The sequence below is a fragment of the Megalops cyprinoides genome, chromosome 8 (genome assembly GCF_013368585.1).
Source record: "Megalops cyprinoides isolate fMegCyp1 chromosome 8, fMegCyp1.pri, whole genome shotgun sequence".
Taxonomy (NCBI): Eukaryota; Metazoa; Chordata; class Actinopteri; order Elopiformes; family Megalopidae; genus Megalops; species Megalops cyprinoides.
Window position 1 is genome coordinate 24,477,315 of NC_050590.1, and position 24,555 is coordinate 24,501,869.

Consider the following 24,555-nt stretch of genomic DNA (forward strand, 5'->3'; position numbering starts at 1 on the left):
GTAACAAAATTAAACATAAAGCATTGACCTTTCTTTGGTTCAGTGTTTGGGCGCCTTCAGAGCCATATCTGAGCTGTAAAAGACCTGATCTGTATCTGGAACCTAGTATACCTTAAGTGTACAACTGAGGTACACCTGACTGAAGGCTAATACATATATGCCAGGTATTTGACACTGTAGCGTAACTGTACAATGAGCTGACTTGTTCATACGTCCTATGCTTAAATATGCCCAAAAATGGAGACTATGTGCCCTCGCCACACTAGGGTTCAAATCAAAGCTGGTTTAAAAGACCCTGTCGAAGTACTGGTGTCCTGTGCTGTGTGTCTGACTCCTAAATGCACTCTTCCCACACACAGAAACTACCCTGATGTAAATGTGAAAGCTCAGAAAAGAGGTGACACTCAGATCACGATAATAATCCAAAGCATAGACGTGGTATGGAACTGCAGAAAGGACCCAGATAATCGGACACAGGATCAGTAAAGACAGTCACCCACAGATGCCCACACAGGCTGGAACACACAGCCTGCTTGGAGCGTGGGGAGGAAAGATACAGAAAAACTGAGGTGTCAGATAAACAACTGAAACACCCAGCTGCACTTAATTTCAGTAAAAAGAAAGCCAATGGGAATCCACAGGGCCACACTGTCAAACAAACCAAATCTCCCAAATAATGTCAGCAACACTGGGTAAAGTAACAGACAATAACAATTATCAAACACCTACACATGTCCACACAGACGCAAACTGCCACATGCTTAAGAGCATACATGCATGTACAGATGTGTACACATACACACACATATGAGCATGCACCAATGCAGGCACACATGCACATACACACCTGGCTGTAGAGTGCACAGATGTGCAGTGCAGTGTTTCCAGAAGCATTCTGTGCACTTGTGTCCGCTCCATAGAAGAGCAGATGCTCCAGGTGCTGGACATGTCCATACCGACAAGCCTGCTCCACCACACAGGACACAGATAGGGAGAGAACACAGCAACCATCACTATGGCTTTGGGAGAGAGACATTTCAAATTGAATAAGTCTTTCTACATAACAGTACAGCCTTCTATCTATTATTTCATGAAAAATTGACAGAACAAAATTTAATTGATTGTTAGAAATTTCATATTTAACCAAATCCACTATCATTGGAAAGATAAATATCTTCAAATTTAAAACTAATCCTGAATTATATGTTAATGTAACTTTTCATCTGCTACACAAATTTAGGGAGTGAAGAATGTGTGTTTTCTGATAAAATACAGCATTATTGCCAAGAAACAGCCTTGACACATACAAATTAATTCCAAATTTATCAGCAGCATTTTAAATCTAGAATCATGCAAGAAATCAAAAAAGCTTCCCTTTGTAAATCTGTTTCTCCTTCATCCCTACATAATGTTATTTTATTTAATAAAGGTAAATTGGAGTGTGAGAGCATATGTAACTATATTCATCTTACTTTCATTCTGAATTAATGAGTTCATCTGCACCTTTGTAAACATTGGCTGTACCATTCTTCACATTTGTAATAGCTATTTAATTCACTTTGTAGCTAATCACACGTATTACAGACTGATTGCAATAACTGGTGCAATCATTATTTTGACATAACATTTTATTTTATGCATAATTCATTTGCTTTGCGTTTCATATATTGTGATTAATTCTTACCATTTAATAGGAATAAATACAACACCTACACAGGGAAAATAGATATGTACTACAGTTGTTAAGATGATAGTGATAAAACTAGTGTGAGCAAAACTGCAGAAATAAATACATACTACACTGTGACACTGCCCATCTTATGCCTTTAGAGAATTGTAGTACCCAAATCTCTCCACTAGATGCCAACATGCCTTCATGTACTGATAGTACTGAACACATGCAGTTTCTTTGGACATCATTATGTGAGGGTGCATTTTGTTGAAAAATAAAGAAAATGAACCATGAACATGACCCTTATGCGCATGAAGATGCTGCTATTAAGTACAACATATTACTTTAATAAGTCAATGTACTATGTATCAACAAAATATGGTTTGTTTTGTTTTGTTTTTCCTTGCATGACTCTATGATTTTTTTTTTGCTTTTATTAGTTTGTGAAGTGATTATATGTACTGTATGTAGTATGTATAAATATATCTTTGCACACACACATACACACAGTACATTCTGTACGACTCTCCATCATTGAGCATCTTGAACATTATCTCTGCATTGAAGTGCTTTTCTTGCCTTTTCGTTTTTACAGCATTGCTGCCCCTATCACATTAAAGCAAGAATCTTGTGGAATACTTCAGTGCTTATAAACATGCCAGAAGGAGCTCCGCCTGTGGCTGCTGCTTACATGACAAACAAACAGAGCCATTTGCGTAGTGAGGGTAAGCTAGTTGGCAGCATTGGGACATTGATAACCATCACTGAACGTTGAGGAGGGGCTTACATTCTGATGGGGTGGCATTCTACTCCTGTTCTACAGGAAAAGTGAACAGTCATACAGATAAGACCTCCAGATTACTCCCCTCTAGGCATTCACATGTGAAGAAGATGAAGACAGGGACAGTGTGCATACCACTGCACTCCAGCATGTTCATTTTCCAGCTGCACTGAGTGTAAATGTAGTAGCCCTATTGAGAGCTCCTCATCTCAATAAATCAGTGCTACTGAGTGCTTTTAGGAGGGGGTATTTGCAAGCGCTCAACAGTGCCTTAATCTGTTGAAGCAGCTTCGCTTATAGTTCTTGACAAACATTTGAAGACGGACATAGCCAATAGCTGGAGGAACTCAGCCCCTTTTCCTGTTGTACATTCACACTGACATAGGGTCACGGACATACAATGTACCACTTTTATATGAAAAAAGCGATTTCAGATGGACTGGTATCAAATACACACGCCAAAAAACCTATAGTAGAATGTGAGGATTGTACAATGGAATGGAGGTATGAGAGAGTGCAAGCATCCTGGAACATGCATTCTCTATGCACATGAGTACATGCACAGAAATAAGTGGGGGAGGGTTTTGGAAAGACTAAATCCTTCTCTTAAGCTTCAAACCTTGGGTATTATACTGATTTCTTCATGTTTTATGCTTTCATTGTTTTTAGTGGTGACTGTCTGTGGGCAAATTAAATAAACTACATGCTTTTGCCACATTTTAAAATACTGTATATTTCAACTGCAATTTCACACTGATTTTACAGGAAACATTAACAGTTTACAGAAAATATTGTATTCAGTTATTACTGAATAGCTATTTTTCAATTGCAGTTGGAAGTCACTGTTTGATGGGTGGGCCTACTTGCTACACTTGATGCTACTAGTTCTCAGTGACTGACCTGGTGGATCTCATGCCAGCCATTCTCGTCTTGGCAGCTGACGGTGGTGTGCTCGTGCAGCAGCAACTCGCAGCAATAGGGGTCTCCCCCAACTACAGCTGTGTGGTACAGTGCAGTCAGGCCACGGCTGTCCTTGGAGTCTGGGGAGGCACCCAGCTCCAGCAGAGTCTGTAAGGGGTGACACTGAGTCAGACACTCCCTCAAAAAGGAGGAATCATTCTGCGCTGCTTGGGGCCTGAGCGGATATAGCTTCTACACCAAACTACAGCCAAATAAAACAGCAGGTCTGCAGACAGCAGTACAACACATGAGAAAAACACATTTTATGATGAATTCTGTCCTCTAAGTGTATCTGAGGTAAACTAGCTCAGATTACAGCACAGCTCCTAGCCTCCAAGACAGGCACTGTCTTGTACTGATGGAGAGTAAGAAAGCCCACAAAGGTATGAACATTACCATCAGGGCCACTTGATTCTTGGACCTGGCTGCTTTGTGCAAGGCAGTCATTCCATCTTTTGCCCGGAAATCCAAGTGTGCCCCTCCATTCTTCAATGCCTTGATGATCTCTACCACATTGTCCAGATGAGCAGCAAAAGTGAGTGGAGTCTCTGCAGTCAGAGAGAAAGACAGAGAACAGACAGAGAACAAATTGTTGAGGCATACACCACAGTCACATGTATGATGCTAATACACACCTGAATAAGATTATTCAAACATTTATATTGAAAGAGACAATAATTCATTTATTAATGCAATATTCCCTGTAAAACTGACCAACAGTGACATAAGAATTCAAAACATTGCAAGATCTTAAAAGAATATGGCTCCCTCTCTGGGGTCCCCCAACTGACTCTCACTGGAAAACTTGCCAGATCTATATGTCTCCATTAATGAGGGGCTACATTTTTTCTAGGTTTTTTATGGTTTTCCCGTTTGCAGTTTGTCTCACCTCATGCATCCAATGGCTATTTTTGCACGCCACAACTCCCACAGATCACCACATGAGGGCAAACATCAAATGGAGGTTAGGCGCATCCTGCTGACACCACTTGAGGAAGTCATAAGCACATGATGAATTGCTAGAGATCGTTACTCAGCAGTGTGAAGAGGGGGCCTTGACTGATGCAGCCTCCCCAGTCCCATTGCAACAGAGCTAATTACGTTCTGCCACTGTAGAATAGTGATCCTTGTTGGCTAATGACAGAGCCCAGGGTCAACCTTGTGTTTGGGCTGTGGTACCCACCCTGTGCTTGAAACCAACTTAACCAACCTAGCCACTCAGCAGCACTCAGATCGGATTTGTGGTTATAAAATCAAGTGACTGATAAGGTGCAACAACTTCTACTGAGGTGCAGGGACAAACAAGAGTATTCAGAATCACAGCAGTAGTTCAAGGAGACTCCAGAGACAGGACTGCACTGCATACAGTGCAAGGTGTTGGTAGAGCACCATGGCTACAGTAAGGCTTATCTGGACACTTTTGGTCTGTCTTGCATATGGAGGAGGATATGCAGCTATGATGTTGCCCTCCTGGAAGAGTGCTGGAGGCCCCCTCAATGTCCAGAAACTGCACTCTCTCCTCTTCTGTCTGACATAAATCACACACCAAAGCTTGTGTATGCAAATGCAACAGCCTACCATGAAACCAGCACTAAAAGACAATTTGAGTATTATTCAAAGCCTTCAGTTCAGCTTCACTGTAAACTGTAGCTAGCTAGCTCTACACAGTGCACAAAGCCATGAAAGAGGTGAAGAGGGTTATTGAGCTAGCTACTGGCCCACACCATGGACTGCAAGATGGTGCAATTTCCTGTCTTAGAAAATGGAAAACATAAAGCTTGCACAGGGTAAGGCTGACACATGAGGGGATCCCCAAGCCTTAGATAGTATGAGTGTGTCCAGTGATTTCATCTGAACAAAGTGGCAATTAATTTTTTTTATTGCGTCATTTCTCAGAAGACCTGGAAAGCTGCATAAATCATCCCCTTGCAATCTGGGATATGTTGAAAATAACCTGTGCATCTTTGGCCCTGGCCAATTAAGACAGTGTCATGCATCTCATCACCATCAGTGTCCAGGCGCTTGAACCAGTTCCTCTGTGGGATGCTACATCTTCCATAAAATTCCTCAACACCCCACTTTATATAAAGAATTTAACAATAAATTCAGTACACCTGACTGGTACACCTGTAATATATTCCTATTTATTTTTCTTTGTTAAACCCTTTAATTAATGCAAGTGGAAAAACTTGAACTAAATAGGCTGTCATATCTTTACATTTTAATTCAAATATTGTATATTGACATCTACAACTTTACCATTTATGTGGACACATTGAAAATATGGCACTGTTATTTACAAAACTGCTTTAATTTCTTTAAAGTACCCTCCCAGCTTTCAACATCAAAGCTGTGAGTGCCTTGTGGTTGTATTCTGCATTAAACAAACAAGGCTGTAATGGAACTTCATGAATATATCTATAGGTCACCAGGCCCTAGGAAAGGAGGTGTGGCTTTCCAGGGTGAAGTAAATTTATTCAAAGGGCACAACTTTGTATCTCCCAATTTCAAGAGATGTGTGTGAAAATTAGTATGAACACTAAAGCTTAAATTCCATGTAGTGAGCTACACAGAAGAAGCATTCAGAGTTTGAATCTCTCAGTACAGAGATGGCATTGAAAACCATGGCTGCTGGGAAATTTGCTTGAGAATGTGTTTGTGACATACCTCATTGCACTAGTGATTGTAATTTAATAGCATGACACAAAAATGAACATTGGTCTCATTAAAACCAACCAACTAAATCATGGTAGTGCATTTTCATGTGCCACAGGCAGCTGTTCAGCAACACATGGAACTGGAAACCAAATATATCATTGTCTCAAGCATTCTGAGACTGCTAGAGAAACTCCCCTACTAATTAAGCCTACACAAACACATGTAAGGCTTCTACAATGACTGGCAAACAAGAATATTTCACTAATTACACTAATTAACAGGCACAATGTGTTTCACATGGCAGGAAATGGCTGGGAAAATTCTATGGGTGAATATGTTCGCAGCACTGCATTACCCTCAGCCAAAATTGGACCAAATTTTCACCACTGCCTTGTCTATTATAAAAATAAGAGATTCTGATATGATTGTGGTCTCGAAAGCTGCTTGCCCTAGAATTGAGCAATGTTCCATTTGCACAGCCAAGGTTTACAGAGCTGACAGCTCTAACTAATGGTATGGGCTGGCCCTGCTTTATTACCTGCAAATTAAGCTGTCACCATTGGACCTCCTGTGAAATCATTTTATTTGATAATATAAATGAATTTCTTGCGGCTCAAAAACATGGAGGGAGGGAGTAAGATAAAGAGAACAAGGGGAGAGTGGGGGAAAGAGAAAGAAACCATTAGATGCCATAAATAGAGGCTATATATCTTTGTAAAGAAAACACACAGGGTTTTCTGTGATATAACATCCACATTTAACAAACACAAAATTCCAAGGTTTTTTTGGTTTAACTAAAAATCCTCCTCTGTGTAAGCAAACGGTAGGGTTTACTAAGACTCAGACACAGTCCTAAAAGAGTCATTTAAATTGCAATCGTATAAGAATACTGTGTAGATTCATGGAAATGCACCCCAACAATACCTATAGAGCTAATCTTTATCCTTTGTAATACAATCTATAAGAAAGCAGGTAAGTTCTACTATGATTTAAGACAGGTAAACCAGAACTACTACAAGTGTAAAGCCACCATATCTCCCCACACAATGACCCTTTTGGCCAAATGATTCTGAAGCTTAATGAACAAAACCCCCAGACATCAGTAGACGTTAAATCAGTAACAATAAATAATAAAACTTTTTTTTTAAACTACCCAAAATATAAAATATATATAAATATAAATAAAAACTAAAAAGAAAGCCACTCGCAACTGAAAAGATATTTAGCAGCAGAGCAGCCATTGTGACCTCTAGGTCATCAATGTACCCAAAATACTCAGAAATTCAGGACTCATACATGGAGACATTTTTAAACATAATACCCCAGTTCAATGGCATACAATTTCCAATACAAATGACAGAGAAGAGCAGGCCACAAGCCTAGTGTCTAGCTATATACCTGCCTGCTGTTTTCAGTGGGCCAGTGGGATGACTACTATAAAAGTCATAACTGCTTATATCCAGAAACAGATACATTATATTACAGAAACATTATTTCTGCCTTTTTCTGACCTTTATTAATCTCCAGTGATAATTGATAACAATGTGATAATAAAGGATAATTTATGTGAAATCTAACTCCATTTCTTTAAAAATTCTTGCCATAAAAGCACATTTGAATTGAACATTTAATCCAATTTCAGGTGAAAGGAGAGTGAGCCAAAAGAATACATTCCCTGTACAGAATAAGAGTCAAACATTCTTAGTCACTCTGAACAATACAAACAGATCACAATACCACAAAAAAAACATTTCACAAATATGAAAATTGCATGGGCAAAGAGTAGCATAAAACCTTTACCTAAAACAAATCAACTCCATTAAACAAAACACAAGGATCAAAAAGGGGCCAGGAGACACCAAAAATCTGACATGAGTGTATCTGCTGGAACAATGATGGTTCACAGTAACTCAATAAGTAGGGGACGCGGGGGCTGGAAGTCCAGTTTGTCAAGTGTTGGTCTGTTGTTAACAAAGGAAGTTGCTATTCCATCTGGCACATGATGGTCATCATCTGAGACATGCCGACTCTTGTCTCTAATTCTAGTACAGAATACTCATTGCTGAGCACCTGCAGACTTGGGTATCAGAGGACCCATGGGTCCTTTCCAAGCTCAAATGTAACCTCCTCTACACAATGTGACTGCAATGTAACATAGAGATATGCACTCCACTCAGGTATTCATCAGCTCACAGTCACTATCACAGATCAAAAATGGCATTTATTTATCCATAGCTGTATTCACATACTGTACAGCTGTATGAAGAAAATTGCCCTAGAGAACCTGACCAGTTAAGTGAACCACTGTTACTACTATTACCAATACCACTACAACAACAAACAACAATAATGAAAATAACTTTGTTTTCCCTTCAAGTTAAGAAACAAAAGGCTTGTCAGGGTCAGATTTGCCATTCGTGTTCTTAATATTTCTGTTGTCTTGGATGGGGGTGTGTTGTGTGCATTCTGTGGGCAGCAGTGTGCTGGCATGGTTAGAGCTCTGGACTGTGCTCCACATCCCATTTGTTCTGGGGGAGGGGGGTGGGTGGAACCCTACTCACTCCCAGCAGTGACTGCCGGGGGAGGGCCCCAGGGACAGGCCTGGGACGGGGCTCATGGTTCATCTCCAAATGACTGCTTTGACCGCTGAACAGAATTGCATTGATTGCCCTGTTCATTTAAAAATCAATGGTATGGATTACCTTAAAGGGCAGCTTTGTTAGGAAACACTAAGCAGGTAGAATTTTCAAAAGGAAAGGGGTGAGCATTTTTTTGGTGTAACAGACATCAGACTTGAAAATTACTTTTTTCAAAAAGCATATTCTGAAAATGATGGCCTCAAACTTATCAGTATATTCATGGTATTGTGTTCGCAGATGAGCTTTAATAACACCATACAACTTTTTGACTTTGTGCAGTTTTCTATCACAAGTAAAACTGTCTTAAATTTGGTACTGAATTCTGAGATACTCTGACTCTCCAGACTTGAAGAGGCCTTGCACAGAATCTTAATATTTACCACTTCTGTGACAGAAAATATGTATATCATAATATAGTCATGGCTATGGAGATGAGCTGACTACTAAACGTGTTTGCATGTTATCTCAGATTACTGCCTACCCACTTACTGTTCTTTGGTTGTGAGTATTACAGCAGAGCAGTATAAAGGAGCATGAAGCCAAAAGTACACAGTCACAGCTGGCATACCACCAGTTTCTGGGTCATGGTAGTTGGGGTCCAGCCCTCTCTCCAGCATCTTGGTCACTTTCTCCAGCTGGTGGTGCTGGATATGATCCATAAACTTCCTCAGGTTGGCCTGGTGAAGGTAAAGAGACAGGGAGAGAGAGAAAGAGAGAAGAGTGAGAACTGAGTGTGGGATCCAGGCCTGACAGATGCTCTGGTCCCTGCTCCACTGCTGTTGCTCTGATCTGAGAGCTCAAAGTATGTTCCAGGGACAAAAGCTCCTGGTTCTGTGTTCCAGGCCAGTTAAAAATAGATAGGAGAGCAGCTCCCTGGATAATGCCGCAGGAAGAGGGGTATCTGAGGGAACAATGCCGACTGGTGCTTCACCTTGCTCTGACTATGGAAGCCGATGGAGACCCATGGCAGACCTGATAATGACACCGGTCCTTTCAAAGACATCCAAATTGCCGGGCAAATATGGGAGGGAGGAGAGTGAGTTCAGTTACAAGTCAGTGAAAAAACCTGTATATATAAAAGAACCCCCAGGACTATTATCTGGGACTAAAGTCATCTTAAAATCAAAAGTCAGTCATCATAACATATATAGTTAATTCAAGCTGGACATAAAATCTGGAAAATTAATTGATATTTACAAATGAACCTGGTTAGCTGGTCACCAGGTACACAACAAGTTAATAGCCCCTAAAAGGCTGATATATAAATGTTTGGTACATTCAACCAAATGCTCTACATTATACTCTACTATGACTATATTGTTCATTTTTCATTCATTTGTTTATTTCTTCAGTTTTAAAGGGGCTCAAATGCTCAAGACAGATTGATATTAAAATTGAGCTTGTATTTTGAAAAAAAAAAGACAAAATGACAACAAAATTACCCCAGAGTTTGTCATTGATCCAGAAAGGTCACTTTAGATGCTCCTTATTAACATAATTTAGGTTGGTTCATAATAGTTCAATCGTATTTAGTAAAGAGCAGAGAGCAGTTACTAAGACCACCCAAACTCATGCTGAGGCTGCTTGTGTTGACTGAACGCAGGAACTACAATGTCTGCTATTTAATAATTTATACTGTAATTCAAGCCTGTGGCGGAAGCTGAATTTAAATCAATTATCAACTGACTCCAGACAAGGAGAAGGGTTTAGGACCTCATTATGTCCCGTGCTTGAAATGCTGTTGATGAAACGGTCTTGCAATACCAGTAGGGTGACCTCAAAAAAGTGGAACAAATTCAAAAAGTTTCTACTTTTCCCGATAATTTAAAGATCCTGAAATTGAGGAAAGACGTACATCCATACGACATTTACAGTCTACAGAGATCTGCTTCTGCAGTTTTTTTTTATGCAAAAGCCTCATTTAAAGGAGGGTAAAAGTCTCCTTGTACTTGTTTTTCTACTTTGGTGAAACAGGTTATGCTATAATTTAATTCCTAGAGCAGAAGGGCAGCCTTCAACTATTGACCCAGAAATGTCATCTGCCTGCAAGTTGCCGGCTGTATCGGTAGGGTCTGAAAGCAGACCCACTGAAGCATGTATACAAGAGTATTCCCACACCGGATGTGTGTGTAAACAATACACAGCAAGCTGACAGCTGAGGATCTTGTTGACCAGGAGTTGACAGACCATCTAAGACAGAGGAAGTCAGTTGTCTCAGGCTCATCTAGGTAATAACCCTGTAGAATCAAAAAAAGAATTCCCTGTACTGCAAACCCACAGTCATGGGAGAAACAAGAGTAATGGCTCTCCATGTGGGTCATGCAAGTTAAGTAATAGCAAGAAAAAAAACAGCATCACTTTGGGTGGACAACAATCTCCTTGTTGGTTTCAATCATTTTCATTTTCCAAGAAACAGCCCTCAGAATGAGACCAAAGCCACATTGTCAAATGTGTCTGCTTGGCTGATGATACAAACGATAGGATGAGACCTTTTGCTTGGGTACCATGGAAAGAGTCGCTGTGTGAATTTGACAACCACAGTGAGTCAGCCACTACGAATAATGGGATTACATCTTCAGACATGTCCAGACACGATCTTGCCAAGGAGATTTGGACAAACTAAATGGAAAATAAATATTACCCCCCAACAGGCAAACAAGCTGCCTGACTCAAGTGCCACCTCCGTCTTACCAAGAACCTTAGGTATTATAACCAGGGTTATTAAGGTTATAAAGTTAATATGACTTGTTTGATGTTGGGGAGATGTGGACAGTAGTAAAACAATCAATAGTTTACCTTACAATGATCACTTGTTCTGGATATATCCCTGGAGCTTCAACTTTGTATTAATTTTAATTACATTTAGCTTAATTTTATGTGCTCTAAAAATTACACTTTTTGAAAATGAACCCCAGGGAAGCTGTGTAGTTGGATTTACTGAGCACAAGTCAATAGCCTTCACTGTGCTAATTTGAAAATGCTCGGTATGCTTGGTATTGGTACCAACCAATGCAATGTCTGGGTATTGGTACCAACCAATGCAATGTCTGGGTTTTATTTTCTCAAAGAATACCCCTAGGTGGCCTTTATATATACCAGGAAAATGCAAACTTTTCTCCCCAAGGCTGGTACATTAATGACCCAGCTGGTATTCAGTGAGCTTGAGCCCTAGTGTTTCTTCCAATCAGGATGCCTGCCTCCCCTCTGCATTCTAATGTGCAATCAAATATCATACTGGAGGCTGGCCCCACGTTGCTGTCACATTGAAAAGTTAGCAAGAGTTTGCCTTTCAATCTTCTGAAAGTGCTGTTCTTTGCAGAATTTATTTGGGAAATCAGGAGAAAGCATCTTCTTAGGCTGTTTTCAGAAAGACAAGCAGAAACTCTATAGCACAGACATAAAAATCCCACCTTTGTGTGGAGTTTGGCAATCTGTTTTTCATCAATGATCAGTTGCTTGTAAACTCTGGTCTTGTAACGAAACTGCAGAACAACATAATGGAGAGATGCCATGTCAGTTATTTGTGAATCACAATAACAGTAAGGCAATTCATTTTAGGTATACATTAAATACTTCCTAATGACTCATAAAGGTCTAATGTGTTAAAGGAAGCATTAATTACAAAGGTAGGTCACTAATATAGCTGCTGATAGAACTTTGCCCATTTAAAATATTCAGTGCATATTTTTTCCCACACAACAACAAAAGACAAGTATTATCAGAATCTAATAGCCAGATTCCTACAGAAATCAATATACCCGAGGGAGTGCCTCAAAAGTATCTGGGTGATGGCCGTACCTCTAATGATGGTACCCCCTTGCTGATGTGTTGGGGATACTCCCTGAAGAGCCGCTCTTCCTCTAGGAACTTGCCATCCCGCCCATTGCTGGTGGGTTGAAAGAGGCCATAATTCAGGACATCTTTCAGACCGTGGTTCAGTGTGCACAGGATGCGTTGCTTGGCAACCCACACAGTGGCATCCGGGTTAAATCTCATGCATTTCTATTCAAAACAAAAAGAGTGACAGTCTCACTTTTTCACAGGAAGAGCCAGATGAATGGTATTGGCCTTAAGACAAACACACTTAGAATTTTCTGTATATGTGAAGACATTATTACAAAGTGACTTGATTGTACAAATACCAAGTGCAAGGCACTGCATCATACCAAACATAACATTTAACAGAAAACTTTATGGTTACATATCGCTATCCTGACACAAAGATAAAACATTAATTTTTCAGACCACTGAGCAAGCACCTTTGTGCAGAGAAACACAGTATTGGTGAAAAATACAGAAATGCATTTTTACTTACAACAAACAACATTATTTTAAATGTCCACAACACAGTCATGCGCTGCTTAACATCCATTCAGACAATGTCCGTTCACATATACGTCCTTAGTCCCAAAAATAATAGAACGGGATGTAGTGGACATAACCGGACGTAGTGAAGGCAACGCTTCCCACACGCAACACGTGTATTTCATGTCTCATGGAAATAAAGAGATTGTGCTGCCAGGCGTATAATGGTACAGTACATATTATAACATACACTGTATATAGTACGGTGTTTGCACAACGTCCAAATCACATAACGTCCTATTTTGCATGGCTGTATTTTGTTCCTGTATTGATGGAGGTCTGATGATAGGGCTGGTCCACAAAACCTTTAATCCATTTTCCAACATTGATGTAAAAAGCCTTATGTACAATCTCAGGTCTACTGTTCTAGCATGCTATACTCAGGATTTGCTTTTGGCATAATTTTCAGGAGAGACTGATTTTTAAAAGCATGCTTTTGCCAACCCTCATTTATTTGCATTGAAAGAGCAAAGTAATTCTTATTTCTGTTACCACTGGTGAGGATATTCAACATGTTTCTACTCCTTTAAAAGGAAAAGGAAATAAATCTAAAAGGACTTCAGCAGTGGCAATGGATCTTCTATGGTGTTTTCCCCAGTGCAAAGTAACACAAAAGGCTCATGGCTGGTAAGTAGCTGTATCCTTGATTACACCTGCAACTTTAATGCTCTTGCCTAGGTACAGCCAATACTCACAGCAGATACAGCTACAGCCATTCTACAGCTACACTGAATCAATTCCAGATAAACATACCCAATTAAATGTTGAGAGAATGAAACTTGAAAACAGATGTGTGAATATAGTCCATCATATGAATTATTTCCCCATTTGCATAAATGGTAATTACATGTATACTTCGTGTCTGCATATTTATTTTCTTTATAATATGATACACCCACATGACATAAAAAAAAATCTTTTATTTTACACTGTTATGTGTTTAGCAACTTTTTCAGAAAAGTGGATAAGGATTAAATCTGAGCCAAATTTGAGCCATCCTCTTTTGTTTTAATCTACTGAGAAATTGTGTTTCATACCTCTATCTAATTCACCGCTGTAAATTTATTACAGATTATGATAGGTTCAACTGCAGGTCAAATTTCAATTAGCTGTGAAAATCTGCCTCTTTCGCTCCTCTGCCCCTCCCTTGTTAATAATGCAATGGAGGTGTTCTGACCTCTCCCCCATGCAAAGGCTATAGTTTACAATTAAAACACATTGCTTCTCACAGCTCAGGTGAAATAATTGTTCACAGAGGCAGCTACAAGCACATACTTTCACCACATGGGCATTGTTACATGAAACTAATATTATTATTATTATTATTTCAAACTTTGATTGGCAGAACTTAATTTAAATCAGGAGATTCCAAACCCTCATGTCATTTTATACAATTGTGAAAGTAACAGACCTTATGATGATAGTTTGATCGTACAGTACCAGCTCAAATTCATATTTCCTACAAGTGTCATGATCAATTTAGCATTCTCTCGATCTTCACTGACAGAGAGTGCACTCATAACAAGTCCAATTGGGAGGAGAGGGGCAAGAGAGACAGCTGGTGCCCCGTTGGAGAGTGTTTTGGCTGGTGGAGGAGGGGCATTGTCTGCACCATGGTTGCTTGTTGCAGGTAGAGCACTGAGACATAAGGTTGGTGATGGCTGTCCATCACTCACTCTCAGCATCTATGCTCAATATGGCAGGGCCTCTTGCTGGTGCTGGCTAATTGAAATCCACAGGAGCTCTTATGCTGGGGATCAGAGTGACTGGGTTCAGTAGCAGAGCAGCTTCACCACAGGAGAACTGGGTCACTCAGATGTATAGAGTGTAGCCCATGGGTCAGTCAGCCCTTTGACTCTGGGGAACTCAACATGACCCAGAGAAGAAGAATGAAAGGAGAGGGGCATGTACAGGCTTTATACCACCAAAATAGAGCACTCTGTTTTTCCTACTCTATAACCTCACTAATGCACTGCGGCACTTTCATCCAATGATAGGCCAGAACCCAGCACTGTTGCTGATGAGGGACCTTGCTATCTCATCCAATTTACTGCCCTAGTTAATATATGTGACAGGCATGAGCCTTTAGAGATCTTGGGAGGGCTCCAGCGGGTTACAATTTATTAAGACACAAGCTCTCCGCAGCAGCCTTTAGAAGACGATACTCACTTTCATCTCTCCCTGTGTTTCTAGGAAATCCTCAAAGCTGGGAAGAACACCTACGGTCTGTTTGTTTATAAACCATCCCCTGAGCACTACCCTTACATTGTAATGGCAGTGTGAAAAGATGCACCATAAAATGGCAATCATTAAAACACACTCCCGCAGGAACCAAAAATACAACAATAATAAACAAAAACAAAAACAACAACAAGAATGAAGAGGAAAAGAATGTTATTTGAAATTACTGCTATTCAGTTCCATTTCACTGCTTTTAATCCTGGAATGAAGGGGAAACAGCCCCTGTGCAGAGCTGGTGCAGATCCTCTCAGTGATTGTTTTTATCCTTCCATCTGAAGCCAGTATTAGCATGCCTCAGAGAAGCAAACCAATAAAGGTCCCAACTTTCAACTACAAACAACTTCAACCACATTCAGAGAAAGACAGAGAGGCACAGTCTTCCTCCAGAACACCAAGGCTAAGCCAGTGCCCACTAGTCCAATAACTTCACTAAATTTCCAATGCAAGACAAAAACTAGCTAATAAACACAAATAAAAATATGACATAACAGGGTTAATTTCGAGCGGGAAAAGAATGCCAGCCCCCCAACAACAGTAAGAATAAATTGGAATAAATTGTAGTTTTTTCAGTTACAAAATCACATTTCTTAAAGCAGTGCCAGAGCAGAGGAAGCTGTGCAGATTTCAAAACACAGGTGTACACCACTAATGTACAGTAAGATAATCAGGAGTAACCCACAACCACTCAGGAGTAAGGTGGGAGGGGCCACATTTACCTGTAACAGCAGTGAGAGAGAGGGAACTGGAACAAGCACCTTCCCAGTCAACTTCATCACCGTATCCATACACACCATGACAATTCTGTCTATTGGTGTTGATAATTCAAGTACACTGCATTTAAATTAATCTATTTTCTTACTGATTTTAGTAGAAAAACAGTTTCTTTGTGTGACTGCTTGAAAGAGGGATATTTTTTACATTATTAATATCTATTTCTGGAGATTTACGGTTGAATTTGAGTGACCATATACAGTACATTACTGTACTGAACAAGTAGGTTAAATATACTGTTATTAGTTATTAGTAGTTATTATCAGTGAAGCCATAGTGACAAAAATCCCTCTACTTTAACCCCTGTTTAAGACTGTTACTAACTGATCCTTTAAGACAGGGAACTATCACACCAGGAGTGTACAGAACAGATAAGGATAGTGCTCAGACCACAAGGTCCACATATCAGCTCCATCCACATATAGCATGTAAACCACACTCACAGTTTCCCTAACCAACCAGAAGTGTGTGCAGCACGAGCCACTCACAGTCTGCTGTAGGTCGGGGATGACCACTCGGATGACCAGTGAATTCCTCTGAACGTCCTCCATTCTGCTGCGCGGCCGCTCTGCTGTGGCCTTTATGGTCTCATAGATGGTTTCCTCTTTGGAGCTGTCTGACTCGGATTCCATGGAGTAGTCAGAAAAGCTCTGGGCCATCTCATCCTCGCTGGACGTTGGGCTCCGGGGCATATTCAGTAGTCCGGCCCAGTTAAACTGCAGAGAAATACAGCACTGTTAAGGAGTTATGCTGATAAAGATAATAGCACACACATGCAAGCATACATGCACACAAACACACAGACGCAAGCACACATTCAGGCACGCACACACATATGCACTAAGGCAGACACATGTAACATAACAACATGCAACATAATATTAGTAACAGTTGAACATGAAGAGAAAATACACTGCTGCGTTAAATGTATGTATGAGGCAGACATGCTGCTGTGATAAAAGTATGTATGACAGATAAATGCAAGACTGACAAATCAGGGTTGACAAATCATTGCTATTGACATAGTGTTCAATGCTTACTTTTCAATGTGGTTGCCTGGCTGTGCAACCAGTCATCAGCTCTTTGTTGTCTAAATGGACAATATGGTTGCCATGTTTTAACATACATTTTGGCACCTGCAATGCCCTGCAAAGGTAATTTATTGACAAGAGAATGCTCAAATGAGTTTGTTTGAGCTAGACTGTCAAGTTCAGACATCATTTATTATTGTCCTTTTTATTGCAGTATAAGTGCGTCCTTTGGGTTTTCCTATTTGGGGTTATAACACTTTAGGAGATAAAATAATGTCCAAACTGTTTCTGGGGAAGAAAATGGGAGGCTTTTAGATGTCTCTCCTCAAGTATAAATCTCTTCTTCATAATACAAGTCAAAGTCACAAGATGGAAATTGCCAAAACCTCTTGATCTGTGAACTTTGAGCAACTGAGCCCTGGGAGAGCAACACATATATGAAGTGACTTAGTTCCTGCGAAGGACACCCGTGTCCATCAGATTCCAACAAGCACCTGTTAATTTATGTCTGCATTTGTCAAGTGTTTAGAAGGTTTTCTTAAAAAAAAAAAAACGTTTCCAGTCTAGAATACTGTACGTGACCCATATTACTGCAATTATAAGGAGACAAAAGCTTCTCCTCACCCACAGTTTATCACAGGGGCGGACTGGCAACAAAAAGGAATTTGCTGTCAAGCGGCCCCAATTTGATACACCAAATTTGAACTGACAACATGTTTGTCGATCAATGAATCATTAATTAACAAAAAACACAAACTGTTAATTTGTATTGTTTTTGTTGTTCCACGGTTTTCCTCCCCATATTTGTGTGTACAGAAAGCAAAAATTCAAAGCTGAATTAATGTTATGACCACCTGACACCTAATTTGACTTAATAGCCTGCTTTTATTATCAGAATTTTTATATATAAAATATATATTTTAAATAATATTTTAAATATTGCAAAAACCAGAACTAAATTAGAACCAGCAGACTCTATCCACAGGAGCACATTATATTCACACAGTATGAATATAGTGAAATATCACACAAAGCATATTATATTCACAATGGTTTTTGTTTGTGATTTCCTTTCTGAAGAGTAGAGTGCATGTTTGTGTAAAATGTGTAATGTGTAAACTGTTAATTTAGATTGTAGAGTAAGTATTTAACAAATCATTCTTATTGCTGGGCTGGCTATCAAATATTATATACACTATATGGACAAAAGTATTCAGACGCCTGACCATTACATTGTAATGACGTATTCAAATACATATCCTTTAATATGGAGTTGGTCCTCCTTTTGCAGCTATAACAGCTTCCACTCTTCTTGGAAGGCTTTCCACAAGATTTTGGAGTGTTTCTGTGGGAATTTGTGCGCATTCATTCTGTAGAGCAGCGTTTCTCAAACCTCGCCTGGAGTACCACTTGTCCTGCATGTTTTAGATCTCTCCCTGCTCCAACACAGCTGATTCAAATGATCCACTTGTTATGACCTCCTGAAGCTGCTTAATAACAAACTGATCATTTGAATCAGCTGTGTTGGAGCAGGGAGAGATCTAAAACATGCAGGACAAGTGGTACTCCAGGAGAGGTTTAAGAAACGCTGCTGTAGAGCATTTATGAGGTCAGGCACTGATGTTGGACGAGAAGGCCTGGCTCGCAATCGCCATCCCAGTTCATCCCAAAGGTGCTCGATGGAGTTGAGGTCAGGGCTCTGTGCGGGCCAGTCAAGTTCTTCCACATCGAACTCATCAAACCATGTCTTTATAGTCCTTGCTTTGTGCACTGGGGCACAGTCATGTTGGAATAGAAAAGGGCCTTCCCCAAACTGTTGCCACAAAGTTGGAAGCATAGCATTGTCCAAAATGTCTTGGTATGCTGAAGCATTAAGATTGCCCTTCACTGGAGATAAGGGGCCTAGCCCAAACCCTGAAAAACAGGTGTGGCCAAATACTTTTGTCCATATAGTGTACCTTATAGGCTATAATGCGAAAAAGAATTGATGAGTAGTCTAGAAGAATATTATCAAATTTACATGTTTATTTTACCCATTTACAGTTGAAGTTGATGACCATTTTTTAAACACTTTAGAGGAAATTAGCGTAAACGTCTCTAAATGTTTGTGCACTGAGTCTGACTAGTTAAACCTTGGAAATGGACAAACCTACAGCGGGACTCTAGCATTGACACCCAAAGGTTAACAAAAACATTTTGTTCTTTAGTTAGTTCATTTAGCTAGTTCACAGCACATAGCATGTAAGCATGACAAAGCACCTGCTCTCTGCTCACTCCTCTTTGATGCTGGATATGGTACCGTTATCTTAAGCCTTTTTCTTTTTTTTTGGCGCACTTTCTCTGCACCGCCGGCCGGGGGTTTTCACTTTCTATCCATGTTTCAGCAAGGAGTGCTAGATACTTTCAGTTGTGATGGCAACTGCTACCTGCTATTACGGATTGCACCAGCAGTGTCGCTGCAGCTAAACTGACCTATTGAATATCTGTATGTAGGCTATATAATGCCGGTGTCATGTACAATTCTTCCCATCGCTGGGAAGAATTGTACGTGACACCGGCCCTCAAAAGACCGGCCCACCAGGAAGTTCCTGAACTTCCCGATGGCCAGTCCGCACCTGGTTTATCATCTCTTCAGCTCCACAGTTAAGTTCATTGCCTGTGTTTTTTAATCTATTTTCCTAAAATAAATTACCCATAATAATCTGGTGCACTTCTGAGAGGGACATTTCTGGCAGATGTTACCAACATGGGGGAAATGTTAAGAAACGGGTCACAATGAATGTGTTTCTCTCTCTTTGAAGAAAGAATGTTTTAACAAATCACTGGCCACACCTAGAGTATGAAATGAAAAAGAATCCACAGAGGTCCCATGGGGCACAGCTTTAATGATGATAACATAATAACAGGCCTAAGAAGTCCTAGGAAGCCTGCGGGAGGAATCCTACAAGAGTAATACAAGAGGTTATCATTGTCAGGCTGTGATGTGATTCACTATGAAGTGTTCTCAAATTACTATGTTTTGGTGTGATGGCTTTCTACTGTCCATGTTCCGCAATGTGGAGTGCATCAGATAAGCTGCTCTCCCTCACATGTGCCCATGCTTCAGCCTGTACCTCTGGCATGACTGTGCTGTTTGCTTGGGGAACTGTTATTAGGTGAAGGTAATACATGACATGCATGTCTCTCATTGCACAAAAAACATCCCCACTTCCAACACACACACACACACACACACACACACACACACACACACACACACACACACACACAAATGTTTTCCTGAAGTGGGAGAGGACCTGGTTTTATTCACAAATACATTCATCAATGTTATTAGTAGATGTGGTCTTTTCCAACTTTTTAACTTGCATCAAGGGTACTGTCCTCAGGTTTGCTCATATTGTAAAAGTGGCTGTCACAGCTGAAAGGATGAATTCATTCTTTCTAACCTGAGGCCAGGATTAGCCCTTTTTGTAATGGACACCTCTCTTGTTGTGGCTTTTCTCTTCTAAATCACTATCTTTTCACTTTTGAATTACAGGTACACTGGGCTTTGAGGATTTTATCAGTTTTGAGGAATCACATGATACTCTTCATCACTCAGCGTAAATCAATAAGAATGATTTTCTATTATGGAATCAGGTTTTACTGTGACTCAAGCACAAAAAGTTGCAGAAACTAAGTGACTGCAGATTGTGCTGTGTACGTCACTTCTATAAATGTTGCTTGTAGACACACTAACCCTGTTAATTTTGCCTGCTATGTAAATGAGCAAAAATAAAAGAGACTTGAAGAGACTTGCAGATCATAAACCAGCAAATCACACGGAAACTCATTTGAGAAAGACTTCAACAAGCTTGTGAAGTTTTAATTTGAAAAAGTAGAAAGGCAACAACACAATCTGACCAAACCTAAAACGGTAACTTAATAGCTGTCTTCATTTTAAATTATGATCTAATCTGTAACTACTGCTCATTACTGGCACAGAGGATGAAACAATAGTGTTGATTAAATTTATTTCTTTCTGACAATAGCTACAAAGAGGCATGCAGTTATTACTAACATAATTAGCATGGAAGTGAATAAAAGATAAAATATTCATATGCACAAAAGCAGCAGTGCTGAATGTAAATATTCATTAAAATCACAGTAAACGTTTGTCTGAGCAAACAACAATCAAGAAACAGTTCAACACTGGTGAGGTGTAGAGTCGTTGGATTTCTGAAAGGCTTTCCTGAATGAAAATATTGTCTCTCTTATGTTCTCAGAAAGTACACTTTGTAGCCAATAGTGTCAATTTTCACCTAAGGTTTCTGCCTTTTCAGACCCAACATAAGCTTTTACATACAGAGAAATATTATGCGTGTAATTATGTCTGTACCTCATTATGTCTATAATGAGTTTAAATGCAATGCATATGGACCACTAAACCAATTGGCTATAAGTGCCCACATTTTACAAGAAAATTACATATTTCAATAATAGTATGCAAATAACAACAATTTCCTTGTGTCACCTTAAAATACACAAAGGGATATCCCTAAGTACTTTGTGCAGTGTAGAGTAGTTGCAGAGAAAGCAGAAAGCAACAGCATGTACCTGTGATGCAACATGAACCACAACCCCCAAACAGTCATGAACAAAGGTAAAAGCATGGTGCTGGCACCACTTTTTAAACCTTTTGATATTAAATTTTCTTTATTCAGATAACTGATTAGGCTTACACAGATTATACTTTCAGTTAACAACAGTATATGTTTACTTCAGAATACCTTGTACAACATCAGGATCTTTTCAGTGAAATCCAACTTTTGAATGATCTTGTAATTCTATGCCTATAGTAAAACGACAATGAACAGAAGTGCCATTCTGCACTACCATACATACTGCCTTTAGCTAAGGAGGGAATGCTGAACCCTAAACAAGACAGATGATGTGTACAGCAGTGTAGCAAGGTGATTAAGGAGCAGGACTCCTGACTGAAAGGTTGCCGGTTCGATCCCCCACTGGGGCACTGCTGTTGTACCCTTGAGCAAAGTACTTAACCCAGAACCCTCAGTAAATATCCAGCTGTGTAAATGGATAACATTGTAAAAAAACAGTAACTGATGTAAATCGCTCTGGATAATAGCATCTGCTAAATGCCAATAATATAATGTATGTAATAGCAACATATCAGAATGATAAACCCCACCCAGTCATTTTCAGACCCTCTCTTGAGCCCCACCCCAAGCACAGCATTCAGTTCCCCCACCACCACCCCCCCTCCCTCACACGTACACACACAAACACACCCACCCTGTTAGCAGGGTCTACCTCAACAATTTCAATGCTCAGTTACCCTGTGTGATCTGTGCAAATGACAAATAAAAGACTTTGACCCCCAAACAGTCAATTGAAGGTGGGCAAAATGGAGTGCTCAGTGAGTAAGGTGGTGGAGTGCTGTTACAGAGCCAGAGCTGATTATTTCTGGCAGGTGACTAGGAAAATGCCCCTAGGAAAAAAGACAAACTATTTGTTCTGTAATTGACCTTCCTCTGCCAATTAATGTGTATTATTTTAATTATTCAGCTGACTTAATAACTTGAGCTCTGGCTTCTTTGAGTTTGTTACTAAGTGCTGGTATTCTGTGGAATATACTTTTTCAAACTTTGAGGGTCACTTAACCACCCTAACCTTCTTGTTAGGGACCTTGGCGTTACAGTTGACCCAAACCTCTCTCTTCAACACCACACAATCAATCTGCCAAGACTGGCATTTTTTCTGCTACATATTGCCAAAATTAGGCATTTTCTGTACATTAGAGATTCATAAAAGCTAGTTCATGCATTCATTATCTCTCATTTAGACTACTGTCATGACCTTTTTTCTGGATGCTTGAATGCCACCTCAAACCCCTTGTAGCGCCTTCAAAATGCTGCTGCAAGAATCCTAATGAGAACAAAAAATGTGCAAATATTACACCAGTTTTAGCATCACGTCACTGATTACCAGATAAATATTGGATTGATTGTACTGCTCCTTAGTTATAAGGCTTTGATTGGACTTGCACCCATTTACCTGCAGGATCTACCTGCTGGGTGGCCTGAGGCTATAGAAAACTTTAGTTACTATGAACATATCTTTGCTGTCATCTCATTTCAGTATGTGTGTTTAATTGAACAAAAACCAGCCATTGGTTAATCAGCCACACCTGCCAAATTAAAAGGTACATAAAATACAGGTGTGTGGCTGAAAACCACCCCCCCCCCCCCTCCCCTCACTTGACGTTGTGCTTAGGCTGCTTTCTTTTGTTTGTGGTTTTATATAATAAATTATATAATTAATTATTGCTTTTTGAACACTTGTACTTTCTTTTATTTTTGTAAGAAGTGTTGCCCAGCTTCTTAGCACACTGCCTTAATGCACCCAAAATTCCCTGGTCATCCCATTGTAACGACTTCATTCTCTCCCTCTCTCTTCCTTGCTTTCTCTCCTTTCTCTGTGTCTCTCCTCCTGTCTGAAAAACAAGCAGCTCTACAGCACTGCTAGCAGCTATGCTGACCAGCCACAATGAATACACTTCATGACCACTGCTGTATCATCCCCTCTCCCCTTATGTGTTATACTAATGTTATCTTTTCTAATATTTTCCAGGAGTCTCTGGACCACCATTTCCCAGGGTCAGGGAATAATCTTCCTTTTTTCCCCTAATTATCCTGGGTTTTCTGTTTTTTATTCCCTCTGTAAAAGGCACTAAGTATAGCTCTTTGTGAAAATCTTGACTGTAAAAATACAGTATAACAAATAAAATGATTAATTGATTGAATACCTTCACAAGCAGTTGTTTGGAGCCAGACTGACTTAGCTGAAGTGGGGTCCACAAGGGAAACAGACATGCGGTACTCAATAATTAGAGCAGCTGTACCATCAAGGCATAAAAACAATCTTAATTAACTGAAGGAATGAAACATTCAAAAATAATTGCTGCACATGTTCATCAAATAAAATGTAAAAATAGCTAATTAAAAGGTTAATTTGTTAATCACATGATCTATTTAAAATTATACATAATAAATTGTGTTTTAAAATGACTTAAAATTATACCCTTATTATATCATTTATACCCCATATTGTCAGAAAAATGATTAGAATAACTCCTTGGTTTGGGAACCCTGGTCGTTAGCTCAGCAAAGAAATGATCTAATAATATTTCTTATTTTACTGTGTAGATGGCGTAGGTGTCATTTTTAAATCCATAGCAGACCTGTTCTGTTGTACTATATATTATATGGTTGGCCAATACCATAAAACACCAGCTCTGTGAAACAAAATGCCAAAAGACCTATACCACCAGTACTGGAAATTTTATCACAGTGATCAGGGAAGGCAACTTTAACAGATTCCTATCCTTGTTCCAATAGAGCCTGACAAAGGTCACTTCTGACAAAAGAAAACTAC

The 24,555-nt window shown here is 39.7% G+C and overlaps 1 protein-coding gene across 1 annotated transcript in view; it reads right to left on the reverse strand.

Annotated features, from left to right (window-relative positions):
• The window catches only part of LOC118781705 (SH3 and multiple ankyrin repeat domains protein 2-like), a 170,584-nt gene that overhangs the window by 109,442 nt on the left and 36,587 nt on the right, over nt 1-24,555 (reverse strand). Inside the window, exons 2-8 of the mRNA XM_036534701.1 lie at nt 16,576-16,803; nt 12,509-12,712; nt 12,121-12,192; nt 9,279-9,387; nt 3,810-3,961; nt 3,354-3,521; nt 848-964 (exon numbers count right to left, since the gene is read on the reverse strand). Of these exons, the coding sequence (XP_036390594.1) occupies nt 848-964; nt 3,354-3,521; nt 3,810-3,961; nt 9,279-9,387; nt 12,121-12,192; nt 12,509-12,712; nt 16,576-16,779 (1,026 nt within the window). The 5' untranslated portion in view covers nt 16,780-16,803. The remainder of the gene's footprint in view (nt 1-847; nt 965-3,353; nt 3,522-3,809; nt 3,962-9,278; nt 9,388-12,120; nt 12,193-12,508; nt 12,713-16,575; nt 16,804-24,555) is intronic.